The following is a 13952-nucleotide window of genomic DNA, read 5'->3' on the forward strand; positions in this document are numbered from 1 at the left end:
ATGAGCCAGCAGTGTGCCCAGGTGGCCAAGAAGGCCACTGGCATCCTGGCGCGCATCAGGAACTGTGTGGCCAGCAGGAGCAGGGCAGGGATTGTCCCCCTGTACTGGGCACTGGTGAGGGCGTACCTTGAATCCTGTGTTCAGTTTTGGGTCCCTCACTGCAAGAAGGACATTGAGGTGCTGGAGCGTGTCCAGAGAAAGGCGACAAAGGTGGGGAAGGGTCTAGAGAAAAAGTGTTACCAGGAGCAGCTGAGGGAGCTGGGAGTGTTTAGCCTAAAGAAGAGGAGGCTGAGGGGAGACCTGATTGCTCTCTACAGCTCCCTGAAAGAAGGTTATAGGGAGGTGGGTGCTGGTCTGTTCTCCTGCGTAACTGGTGACAGGACAAGAGGAAATGGCCTCAAATTGCACCAGTGGAGGTTTAGCTTAGATATTGGGAAAATCTTCTTCACTGAAAGAGTGGTCAGGCACTGGAACAGGCTGCCCAGGGAAGGGGTGGAGGGACCATACCCGGAGGGTTTCAAGGAATGTGTAGAAATGGTGCTTGAGAACATGTTCTAGTGGGTATGGTAGTGTTGGGTTGATGGTTGGACTGGATGATCTTATAGGTCTTTTCCAACCTTAGTGATGCTGTGATTTTGACCAGGATGGTCAAGTCAGTGGATATAATTGCTGCTGGTTATTCATATATATATGATAAGTCTAAAGAGGCCATTAATTGTGTAGATGTAACCAGGCAACTGAATTCATAGGAGAGCTATCCAAAACCACAGCACAGGACAAAACTGTAAGAGGAGCACAGCACTGGCCAAAGATGTTTTACATGGAGCCCGATAAAGCAAGGGCATTGATTGTGTTGGATTTCTGTTTGATTGCACTTCAGAGGCAGCAGTAGGCTGGAAGAACGGGGTGAGACAACAGCAGGGGGATTGCAAACACAGCCACAGAAGCACTGGTAATTGCCAAGGAAAGCTATTAGGGAGAGGGAGGGAGCCTTTTGGGTAGAAGGAAAGTGAGGAGAGATTTGGAGCTGTGAGGAGAGAAATTGCATAATCTTTATCACTCCCCTCTGTGTTTTGGGAAATGAAGCTTTGCACATTCTCTGGAAATAAACACTAGTGCATTAGAGACAGCACTCCTGGCTCCGTCATTCAGTGCTGCTTCTAAGGGCAAATAGCTCACAAGGCAGTGTTGCTAACCACGAAGATCAGAATGGGGAACACTGCTGCCTTTTTGAAGAAGTAATGAAGCATTAATGAATATTTTTATTTCCTAATACCTGAGACATGTTAAAACTTGTTCCTTCCCAAATTTCTAAAAGAAAACAATGTTATTCTAAAAGGCCATCACCAGTGTCTGGCATAACTTCCTCAGGGCATCACATGTGCCCTGTCTCCCTTGTCCCTGAACTCTCTCTAAAATGAGCCTTGCAATTCTGGGATTCTCTTCATTGTGGGTCTTTCAAAATGCTGTCAGGATGGCCAAGATCTAATGAGTATTGCCCACCACAGCAGGATTGGTAAGTTGTGTAGCTTTATAGTTCCCAGAGCATTTCCATGAACTTAGCCAGGACAAAACCAGAAAGGAAAAGAAAATGTCCCTGGCTTAGGGATGAGAAAAGGTCTTGTGTGGTGTAGGTGAACATATCTAACCCCTTTGACAGATTCTGCAATGATGATCTGCAGTCTGATAGATCCTGCTGTCCAGTTTGGGCAGCTTGACTTGCGCAAATCCAGACAGCAATACTGCCTCAGTGGCAAATCAAGAAGTTGTAGCACTCCTTGAAGTCTCTTGAAACCTTGCAGACGTGCACAACGGCACATTAAAATCTGGTCTGACTTCCCCCTTAACGAAAGGCAGCTGTAGTGAAACCCGTGATGTTAATGGCCTGAAGGCTGGAGCTCTGAAACCCTAACCAATGCAGGTTGGAGCACTCCCCGCTCTGCGTTACCCCCACAGAGGTAACAGCTCTCTGAGGGTTACTGTTTAGCCAGAAATAGTGGTACAGTGTGTACGTTCTGGCTTGACATTGCTGAGGCAGTTAATTTTTACCCAGCTTTATTTCTTACATTTTTTGCCCCCATGCACGTGTGTTTGGCTTCCAGCTACTGGGTGAATAGCTGCTTCTCTGATGAGGGGCACAAAGATGTACAGTGACTGAGCCCCTGTAGAATGGCAGGATGCTGGGTACAGGGGAGTCTTCTGGTCCCAGTAAACCAGGATGTGTGTTCGCCCCGCACAGTGCCCCTGTTACGTGACTTGATCAAAATGTCAGAACTTTTTAGCATCTTATTTTAATTGAATTATTATTAATGAGTCCCAGGAGCATTAAAGTAAAACTGCCTCGTTGCCTTTTTATTTCTCTGAAGCAATTTATCAAATGTAATCCTGAGAGAGATGGAGAAGGCATGATGCTAAAGGCAGCATCTGTTGCATTCCGTCTTCAGAATGCTTAGGGTGCATCTTTTCCTCAGAAAAATCAAGTTAATTGGTTTTCTTGCCACTTGGATGTTTCTTATTTACTACTGGTCCACATAGACCAGCCTGTACTCTCAATATTCAGAGCTCTACCTTGCTGTCCTCGACGGCACAGATAAGCTTTTGCCCTCGTTACCTCTCCTATAAGCTGCGTACCCTTGAGAGAAACCTGGCTGGTGCTCTTCCTTCTTTGGCCATCAGCAAACCTTTTGCTGAGTTCCGTTTGTGGAGCTTGTCTGCTCCTTCTGCCTGCCTTGCAGAATTTTTAGGAAAGATTTACCCTCTGCCGGTTTTGGTCATCTTATTTCAGAGGTAAGCTGGCCAGTTCATCTCTGTGGGTAACTGTTATTGTCAGGGGAAAGAGCACAACTCTGCTGGGGACCATTCAGAATGAGGGCTTATTTGTGACCCCCGAGTCTAGTCTGACCTGTGTTTGTTTCCTTTTGCATCTTCTTAAAAACCTAGTGAAGTCACTGAACCGCCTGTCAGAGTTGGTTATTTCATACTCGGTCTGCAAAGGTCTGTGCCCACTTCCCAGTGTGGTTCTGTCAGTGAGGGATGGATCACCATTTCTGCTCCTGAAGAAAGCTGGTAGTGCCATGAGTGTGTTAATTGGTAGGCTAAATTAAACCATCTGGTTTTGCCTGGAGTAAAGTAAGGAGCAGCTGTTCACCTGAACAGCTCTGTGCCTGTGACAGAGGAGAGAACAGCTAGGACTAGGGCAATGGTATAGTCTGAAGGGAGAGTGAATGTGCCATAGCCATTTGACTTTCAGAAGAGGATCCATGGAAGCCAGGGTACCCGATGGGAGGGCCTGCTTAACATCAAATAATACTAAGGAAGGAAACACAAATTCTGAGAGGGGTGTCTCCCTGTGCTCAGTTCTCAGTCACCGACCGGGCTATCTAAGCCAAGCCAGTCCTTCTTCTGGTAAAACAGACCACAACGGTAGTGTGAGAGCCCTTCTCCCACGGAGCATGGTGAGAGCAGTCTTCAGTTTTTGGAAGACCAGGCTGAACGCTCTCTTCTGCCAGATCCGGAGCAGGGGTTGGAAACCAGCCCACTGCCCTCCTGAGACAACGGTTGGAGTCAGGAGCTCTTCGGATGCATTGGGTATCTGCCCTCTCCCATTTGTATGAAATAACCCCAAATTCGTCGCGCCACAGGCCCGGTGGTGGGCGGGCAGTTGGGTTTCAGCTCCGCTGCGAGCACTGGATGTCTTTCAGAGGTTAAATAGCCGGTAGACTCCCTTCGGCACTGAAGAGGTGTGAACATCTGGGGTAACACTGCGAGACACTGAAGTAATCAGTGTCTTGGTTATGTGTGGAAAATGCTACGTTAAAACAATAACATTATTTTTAAAGCATCTCATAACTTAAGTATCTGCAATGATGTGACTACTTTGTGCTTTTAATTCCTGGTTAATAACTCTTCTCTAAACATAGATGGCAGCAGTACAGTCACCCTGTTTTATGAAGGTTAACATCTGTGAATACTGCCTTTGAGATAGGCCCTGTGTATGCGATTAGTTCGTTGGTTACTGGGCACAGTTTTAAAGAATTATGCTGAATGAATGAACCATTACCTTCCTAAGGTTTTGTGCATTTCTGATCTTTTTGTGTGGTTGCAACTTGATCAGTGTTGAGGTCAGCGCTTTTATTTTTCTTCTTTTCAAATAAAAGACTTTTTCTTTAGGAATCCCACAGTTAACTGAGAGAAGACACCAGACCTCTTAGAAGAGTCATGTGAGAGAACTCCTTGATGGAGAGAGTAGCCCAGTTATGTTTGATTATTCATCATTTATATGGACTTACAGTGGGCATTGTTTTCAGCCTCCTCTAAAAATGAGAGTTTTTCTAGCTAACGTTTCACATTGGAACCCCAAACCGTGACCGAATCTGAACTTGCTGAGGCTGAGCTATAGCAGAGAGATGTAAGCAGCAAAAAACGCATCTCTGTTGTTCCAGCTGATACTAATCACTGCTACAACTCCTGCTTTTGTGAGCTAGTAACAAGGCAAGGAAAAATGGGTGCCTCCTCCTGCCAAGAGGACTCTGGCTTTCATTGGCTGAACTGCCAGCAGTAAGCTCCCTGGGAAAGAATGTGGCACAAGGTTTAAGGTAAAATCATCAGCCTCCCCTGCATTTATCAGAATTACTTTAACTAGGAAGCTCTTCTGTAATAAAGCAGTTTTCTCCCTGAAGCCAAGATGTTTCACAAGGGGGAAATGTGCAACACCAGTGCCTGTTGAGTGAAGTCACTATTAAAGACCTTGAGCCTTGGAGTGTTGAAACGAGAACTAAACTTGTTATTAGCAGTCCCTTGAGTTCTCATTTCCATGCCAGTGAATAGCCTGGTTTTGTGCTCACTAACCAATTCCCCTGCATTTTCAATTTTCACCTGTTTTATGTTATCTTTAAGTTATTAATTTAATGACAAAGCTTCTTCTTCTACTTTTTTTTTTCCTGTCTAGGGGGTTGTTTATCACCATCCATGACAAAGGCCATATTGCAACAATGCTAGACTCTTGGCCTGAAGAGAATATTAAGGTACGTGGCATGTCTTCAATGGACTGGAAAATTGCAGGGAGATGGTTGGAAAATGGGATATTGAATGGAACTGCTTGGCATTATTTACAGAATTGCCTATTTAAAAGGACAAGCTAAGAAATATTCCCTTCCTCAGAGAGTTTCCATGCTAGTGGTTGGACTTCAGAGACTCTGTCATGTGTATATGTGGTTAAGAACATCTTTATCAAAGGTAGCAGAGCCTTGGGCAATAAAAAGAGTGTGCATGATAATAAATTTGTACAGAATAGGGATCCTAGCGAAGAAGTAAGATGCATGTGTTGAAGAATTCTGTGGCTAACTCACAACTTCTTAGTACCAAAGGTCTTTAAGATCTCTCTGTAACCGACTTGCTTGTAGGACTCCTTCCCAAATCCAATGAGTCATGCAGCATCCAGAACACTGGCAACTGCAAATAATGTTTGATATCCAGCAGCTGAAAATATTACTGACACCCCACCCAAAAAGTGATCTTGTGAAGTGTTTTTCGCTAAAGCTTAGGGCTCGGCAAGTCCCTGGCATGAAATAAAGTCAACAGTTAAGATAGGCCTTGCCAGTCACCTGCTTCCATCAGTCTGAAAGTGCATGTGCCTGGGAGTCTCCCTGGCTATTGACAGAGCTTTGATCCCCCAACAATCAGCTGTTTCTTCCAGGAACAAAGGTTTGGCAGCTGAGAAGTTCTTGCAAGTATTTTCCATTTCTAAAGGGAAAAACCCAGGAATTTAACGTTTCCAGAGCATGTAATCATGTTCCTATAACCTGGTCTTTGAAACCATGGAGAACAGATGCAAACTAGATATTTTGTCCTTGCTCTGTCCGAAGACCTCAATATTTCCATTTGTTTCTGACTCAGGACTATGACCAGAACTCATGGCTAATAGATATGTTTTTGCAGATGGGGAAGCTGGCACAGAAAGATCAGACTGTTGTTGAAACAGCCCCCTCTGGCACACGAAACACACCATAGGAAGGGCAGTTGCCCCTGGAAGAGATTCAGACTATCTGCTTTCCAGGTTTGCCAGGCTACCAAGGCAGCTAATTTCATCAGTATCACTGTTTTGGACCACAGGTTTCCCGTGTGTTTGTACACAGAATTCTCCATGCCTGAACTGGTAGGCACTGGAACACTTGAGATTTTGAGATAGGTGGGGAGGCACCTGGACTGCACCTAAGTCCCTGGAGGGACACAGTTTTTTGAAAAGGCTTAACACCAATACCAGTAAGTCCCATTAAAGACAGAAAAGAGGTACCTGGAGATGCTACCCCACTTTTTGCTTTGTGGCTTCTTAGAGCTTTGTGGTAACAGCATTTACTGTGGAAACAGTAAATCTGGGTTGTAGGCCTGGATCCTCTGCCTGGAAGGGCTGGAAGGGTGCTCTGCTTAGCTGAGGAGAGCCGCAGCCAAGCTCTGACGTACTCCTCCTCCACCCCTCCTGTTGAAGCTGGGGCTGCTTTGAAGGAATCAGAGCGCCAGAAGCAGAACAAGTGCAAGATGCCGTTTCTGAGCATGCTCATGTGGGAGTATGGGGTTTTTTGTGTCTCTTCCAGGGTGGTTAATGAATCCTGCCATGAAGAAATACTGGATAAAATGCCAGTAGCCCTCCTCAGTGCCTCCCCTTGCTAATTTTCTCTCTGGCTCCTTTATCTTGTACTCCTTTCTGCATGATGGCCCGACTAGAGCCATCACCATCTTACACGGTAGCGTTGTGGTAGGGTGTCATCCTGGCAGCTATGAGTCCAGAGGCACCTCGGCTGATGTCAGCTGCCTGAAGACTCAGTGCGAGTATTTCTGCAGTGATCAGTGAAGAGGGCGATGAGCCACAAACAAATGTGAATCCTCTCTGATACAGGCAGCAATTGGTGTCTCCTGTCCTGTCTTTTCTGTTCTGTATTTTTCAGTGCTACCTTGAGGAGCTGTGGTACCTGTAGAGTGCAGCACATCTAAGACTGAAGACATTGCCTGTCTCTGATGGGTGTATTTAAGTGCTCTTAAGAAGATCTTAGGGCTGCCTGAAAACACATTTGTTTTGATGGAAGGAAATCTATGCTCCAGATAAATATTTTCATTCATTAGCACTTGGCTTTTTTAAAAAAAAATCTCTTCATAGTTAGGATTTTGACTCCTTTTCATATAATTTGCATCAGTTTCAGGATAAACCTGTAACAGTGTGCGTGCTTGCTGCTTTCCCTCTTCCCATTAATGCCATCCAGTCCCAACTGCATCCTCTGGGTATGGTAAAGAAGTGAGCGCACACCCAGAAACAGATGCAGCCCACCCAAAGAGAGACTTTCCTGTCACTAACACTTCACATTGACTCAGAAGGAAAAACAAATAGGAAAATGTTAAAAAATGGAGGTGAATAAATGTGCCACTGCCGTGATTATGAATTTCCCATGGCAGGGCTTGTTCCACTTCTAGCCCAAGGATAGGTGTATAGTCTTTTTAGTTTTAATAGGATTTTCATTGAAGGTTCGTTTTCAGGTATTCTAACTCCTGGTGACAAACTGGCAAGAGCACAAAACCAAATATTATAGCTACAGCAAAACAACCCCTATGACATACAGGTTGTCAGTATTGCTGTGTGCATTGCAACCCTGAAATGTGGCATGCCTGATGCTACCTGAGGGTTTGTGGGGTTTTTGCTGGAGGGTGAAATAGATGTAAAAGGCAGAACAGATGTATGTTTCCTCTGTATCTGTAGTTTCTCCTCATTATTCCTGAATAATGAGGCTTATTCCTGAGCTATGTAATGCAGTTCTGTTCTGCTGTTAAACAGTGGTTTAGGTTGATGGAGAAAATAGCCTTGGTGTCTCTGTATAGTTTATGTTGAATAAGAAAGGGCACTGGAACAGATGAGTACAATTCTTCCTGAAACAGGAAAGTGCAAGAGGTTTATTCCATTCCTAAACAAGAAAATGCTTCTCCATTACAGCAATAAACCAATTTATTATCCTCCTTGCCCCCAAGGAAGTACATCAATTGAGATAGCTTCTTATCCCCCATTCTCTTATTTCTCACTAAAGCACATGGATATCTATGTCCTAAGTTTAGCCTTAACTTTGCAGATCAGCAAATAAAGGACTTCCCTGCAGTCTTCTTTGAAAACCAAGCTAGACCTTGCCCTTGAGTCCCCTGCAGTCTGGTAAACCATTTGATGTGAGCACTGTGTTCTCTGAAGTGCTGGGACAGTGTTGAAAGTTGAAGGTTTTTATTGTATTTACAGGTTTTCTCCCACAGTGGGACTGGACTCCAGTATCTTCCTGTTCTTACTGGATTCAGAACTGCCCCAAATTGTGTCTGATCCTGGGGTCAAAACCAACAGATAGAGTAGTTAACCTAAAAAACTGTGAGGCTTAGTCAGATCTGCATGGCCATTTGCCTCCTAAGGTCTCGATGTACAGTGTGGGTTGAACAAGTCATCTTCAGTCTTCTAGTCTGGATACATTAAGCAGGCTTTTATTTCCCTTCTTGTCACAGAAGTGTGATACAATAACAAGAAAAACATAAAATTATGGATCAGAGATTTTGGTGAGGTAGCACATTACAGTATTGCTGAAATGCAAAAAGCCAATCGCACGAACAGTTGAATGGCAATTGTTTAACACTCAACTTGGGGGAAAAAAGGGTTCTAATATTAAATACAGAGAGCGGGAGCGCCTCCACAGTCCATGCTGCTGCCCATGCTGATGGCTTCTGTCTACCTGCCTTGCAGTCAGGGGTACCAGAGGGAAAGGGACACACTTACAATTAGGTTTGGTTTTATTATGGGATGGTGGCTACCCCACAGCTGCTCTACAACAGTGTGAGGACATGAGAGTGTTACTACTTGGAATCAGAATCATTTAGGTTGGAAAAGACCCTTAAGATCATCGAGTCCAACCGTACTTCCACAGATGCTTATGCACAAGCGTTTTGATGCAGGGCTCTTTTTCCTGAAAAGGAAAGGAAAAATCAAGGCAGGTTTTGGTTATACAGCTGAGGATGCACAAATAGTCGTTCTGGCTGGGTTCTGCTACAAGTGAATTGAAGCGTTGGCAAGCAGAGCTGCTCCTCTCCCACACTGCAAGCAGCTACCCATCAGTCACATTATCTGTACCCCCAAAAATAAACAGCCCCCTGTCACTAACAGCTCATTAACATGGTGTCCTGTAGAAGGAGCAAATATCCATTGTGCAATGCGACTGCAAAATGGCATCGGTGTGAAGACAGTGAAGCTGGCTGTGCTTCCAGAGCCTTGGCAGCACCATACAAGTCTCTTTTGATCTTCCTAGGCTATTGTGGTGACAGATGGCGAGAGGATTCTCGGTTTAGGAGACCTGGGAAGTTACGGCATGGGTATCCCAGTGGGGAAGCTTGCTTTGTACACAGCTTGCGGTGGAGTTCACCCACAACAGTGTCTCCCTGTCCTGCTGGATGTTGGCACAGACAACGAGGTAAGACAGTTTTTATAAATCTGACGGGGGGCGTGAAAGAATTGAGATTGAGGCTTAAATGAAGGCAGTTCCCTAAATGAGAGGGCAAAGCCATCCAAGTTGAGACTATGGCTAGACCAGCACTGCAGGGAAGTGGCCAGGTTTCGTTCCTGTTTGATGCTCAAGAAACTTTTGCTCTTATGGGGAACTGAAATAAACTCTAAATAGCTTCATGGTCCCCTGGTGAGAAGACTCGGTGTTGCCAGTTGGATCTGAAGGGTCAGCTCCACCTTTCAGCATGGCAAGGTGAGTCAAAAGATTTTGTACTGGAAGTCCCAGATTTATTTTTCCTCTGGTAATTTTAAGAAAACAGACAGATACTTGTGTCTGCGTAGAGGTGACTCTATTCCAGAAAACGGAGAATCCCCGGTGGGTGGCTTGAGAATGATGAATTGCAGTGTTTTGTCAGATTGCACACTGTACAGCACATGATAACCAGACACGAGGACTCCATCTGTTTTCAGATTTTTGCCTTATGACTCTGGCTCAGAAATGCCGAAGTGCAATATTTTAGCAATGCCAGAATGGACATCTGTGAGGATGTCTTTTCTAACAACATGAATATCCTATAGTTATTTGTGATGGCCCAGATTTGTCCACTTTTGTAAAACGTACTTGTGTCTCACTTGACCCCAAGTAAACCAAACACACGTTTCCTGAGGACATAACAAACTGGGGGTGTAAGAGCTTTAAGTTTGAGGGCAGATGTGTGCTGACATTTTCAGACATGCCTATGCTCACTGCAAAGCTAGATTTCTGCACCTCTTTCACTCCAGCCTCAAGTGTATGAAAAGAATGAAAAAAGGCAAAATCAGTGGCCATAGATTCATCTTATCTGGGATGAGATTCCCAATTACCTCTTTGGTCTCTGATACCAGGATTACTTTATCCCTTTAGCACAGAGACCTGTCACAGACTGGTGCAATATAGAGTGTGCTCATCTTAGCCTGATCCACAGTCTTTCCTGAAAAGTGGGAACTCGTTTGGATGCTCTGAGGCTAAAGCAGGAATTACGTCTCAGTCTCTCACTTCTTGGAGTTTCCAGTCAATAGACCATTGTACTTGACTTTGGCTCCTTCATCTCTTCCTTCTCCTTCCCGCTGGCCTGCACACTGCTGAGCGCTGGCATGTTCTCAGCCCCGCAGCTGGAGCTTCCCTCTAGAGGGATCTGAGCGTGAGTGCTTCCCCACCAAGTTTCTGACCATGCACAACCATCCATTTCTATCTCAGCATCCAGGGGGGACACTAAAATCCAAAGTGGCACCAATAATTGTTGGGCATTTCCAAGTGTCAGATAGTGTCTGAAGAACGAGGCTCCCAGAGTCAGTCTGGGGCACTTTCTTCTGCCCAAGATCAAGTGTAACTTATGTGTGCAGGAACTTCTCTGTGGGGGCAATTTCCACATCTGTGATTAAGATACAGAAGTTGCTGTATTCCAACAATGTACAATGTATTTCCTCACAATATAAATAATCTGTTATTTAATGGCTTTCTCTTTTATATAAACCCAGCTTGACCAAACACATCCTAGGAGCATCCTGCCCCACAAGTAAATTCGTTTATCAGTGCAGAAATAAGATGTCTCTTGTAGGCATTCATCCTGTTCATCTCTGCCTGTTAATATATGTTGAGCCTAGGTTGACTGTGTTGCTAACAGGGGAACCTCAGGTAGAAAGGAGTAAATATATCGCTTGTATTATATTTTTACCTCAATCCTCAGCTTGTCTTTCTGACAGTCCGTAGTACTTTGTACACTCTCTCAACAAATCGGTCTTTTTTCAGAGCTTGGCATTTCTCAGCTTGCATACGGGAGAATTTTATACTCTGTGAACAGCCCCAGATCATGTGGCACTATAGGGGCAATCAGTGAAGTAATGCAAATGGGTCTGCTTTCTGTTTCATGGCCCTGAAGAGTTAATGTGTCAAACTCACGGGAAAACCTCTTCCATCTTTCCTTCTAAGGGAAAACAGCTGTGGCTGTAAAAACAGATCTAATTTTAGCATACCTGCAATATTTAAGGCCCATGAGGCTGCAGGACAATGCGTTTGAGACAGCTCATCCCCTTCTCATGTACACAATTCAGTTCCTGAAATTGGAAGGGCAGTAGAGCTGCTTTGCAGTCACTCACAAAGATGTTGGCCCACCTGTCTCCTGCCACTGTTTGTCCTGTAATTTTCCCCAAAATATGTGCTATTTCCATGCTGACCCAGTCCCTTTTAGGTGGCTTAGGGGGTCCTGATTTAACACCTGCTGGACTGATTGGAAGAGTGGCCTGGTTTTATGTTCCCAGCAACACCCAAAAAATAAACAAAGCTTTTGTATGAAAATACCATGCCGTGAGACCTGCAGATAACTGGAGGTGAGTGCTAGGTAGGTGCAGGACTTGGGAACATTTTGGGATCTGGCCAACTCTGGGCTGTCACCTAAAGGCTTGAATGGCACATGTCATTTCAGGTTACTTCAGGTGATCTTCATTGCTCAAAGCCCTGTTTATAGAACCATAGAATGATAGAATGGTTTGGGTTGGAAGGGACCTAAAAGATCATCCAGTCCCAAGCCCCCTGCCATGGGCAGGGACACTTTCCACTAGACCAGGTTGCTCAAAGCCTCATCCAGCCTGGCCTTGAACACTTCCAGGGATGGGGCATCCCCAGCTTCTCTGGGAAACCTGTGCCAGTGCCTCACCACCCTCTCCAGGAAGAACTTCTTCCTGATACCCAATCTAAACCTCCACACTTTCGTTTTAACCCCATTCCCCCTTGCCCTGTCACAACAGGCCCTTGTAAAAAGTCCCCTCCCAGTTTCCTTGTAGCCCCTTCAGGTACTGGAAGGCTGCAATGAGGTCTCCCCGGAGCCTTCTCTTCTCCAGGCTGAACAAGCCCAACTCTCTCAGCCTGTCCCCATAGCAGAGGTGCTCCAGCCCTCTGAGCATCTTCGTGGCCTCCTCTGGACTCGCTCCAACCGGTCAATATCCTTCTGATGTTGAGGGCTCCACAGCTGGATACAGCACTACAGGTGGGGTCTCATGAAAGCAGAGTAGAAGGGGAGAATCACCTCCTCTGACCTGCTGGCCACACTTCTTATGGTCAACACCTTTCCTGGTAACCTTCAGTGCAAAAATTAATAACTGATTGAACAGTAAGTGCTCCCTATGCAAGGTCAGTTTTTATCACTACGAGTGAGGCACCTTGTCAGGGAGCTGTTGGTAGAGCTGTTCTGGGGATGCAGAGCTCCATTTCCTGCGGCTGTCAGGAAGCATTACATCCCTCCAACTTTATTTACACAAAAAGATGGTCCATAGCTTCTTGTGGAAACACTTTCTGCTCGGGAAGAGCTGTGTGAGCCAGCCTTCACTGCATAGTAAGTAAAATTAATATGCCCACAACAGACAAACGTATTGGGTAGGCTGGGACATAAATCTCCGTCCATCTGTGGAAGAGAGGATGTCAACAGAATTGCTTTGTGTCCTAGGCTCTCCTGAGTGATCCGCTCTATATTGGACTGAAACACAAGCGGGTTCGTGGGAAACAGTACGACGAACTGATTGATGAGTTTATGCAGGCAGTTACCGACAAGTAAGTGGGATTATATACACGGCTCCTCCGGGCTGCTTCCATTTCAGAACAAACGTTGCAACTCGTCAAAGAAACATTAGTATAATTGATCGTCCAAGCAAAGACAGGTCATTTAAATGCAAGTCTCCTGGGTGGTCTAGCACTCTGTGTCAAAAATATTTGTCTTCAGAGAACTGAAACGGGAGTGACTGTTTATAACCATTTCCTGTCCATATAGGCCAGAGGTGTCAAATGTATGCCCTGTGGGCTGTGTCTGGGCTCCATCGTGTGTTTTATGAGCCTCATTTGGCATAAGCGGAATCTAAACTTTGGTTTGTTTACTTTTTGAAAAGGAAGTGTCTACCTTTCACCATTGTGAAGGCAATCATCTAGCTGGAAACAACATGTTGCTCCACACAGTGACGTCTGAGTCTGCAGACTGCCTGCCTGTCGCTTTGTTAAAAATAGGAGCTTCCCTGCCGGCGTTTAAGTCTGCAGAGTGAAAAGGCCAGGATTATAAGCAATGTCTTTTTAATGGAGGGACTAGCTGGGATAGAAGATCCCTGAGGTACCCGGGAGTTTGATAGGGGAAGAGCAGAACCACAAGCTCAGCACTGTATGTGCACCCCCTGCACAGCATTCGGTGCCTCTTTTGGAAAAAAGGAAATACATTAAAATCTCCACGACTACCTGGAGAGGTTACCATAAATGAGAACAACTGTTAAGGAAAAACAAGATATTTGGAAAGCCCCAAGCTTCTAAGCAGCTTTTTCTGCCTTTCCTGGGGCAGCAGATGATATCGATAAGGAGTGGCAGAGCTGCAGTCTGTGTCTGATTAATGGGCTGCTGCCTGTCTGTCTGCTGTAGGGTCTTTTCCTCACA

At 45.3% G+C, this 13952-nt stretch overlaps 1 protein-coding gene across 1 annotated transcript in view; it reads left to right on the top strand.

The window, feature by feature from the left end:
* LOC104517255 (NADP-dependent malic enzyme, mitochondrial-like) overlaps positions 1 to 13095 on the top strand; it is a 28302-nt gene extending 15207 nt beyond the window's left edge. Inside the window, exons 3-5 of the mRNA XM_010161854.1 lie at positions 4949 to 5024; positions 9315 to 9476; positions 12988 to 13095. Of these exons, the coding sequence (XP_010160156.1) occupies positions 4949 to 5024; positions 9315 to 9476; positions 12988 to 13095 (346 nt within the window). The remainder of the gene's footprint in view (positions 1 to 4948; positions 5025 to 9314; positions 9477 to 12987) is intronic.
* Positions 13096 to 13952: the final 857 nt, after the last annotated feature.

Source organism: Eurypyga helias, unplaced genomic scaffold (assembly GCF_000690775.1).
Source record: "Eurypyga helias isolate BGI_N326 unplaced genomic scaffold, ASM69077v1 scaffold592, whole genome shotgun sequence".
Taxonomy (NCBI): Eukaryota; Metazoa; Chordata; class Aves; order Eurypygiformes; family Eurypygidae; genus Eurypyga; species Eurypyga helias.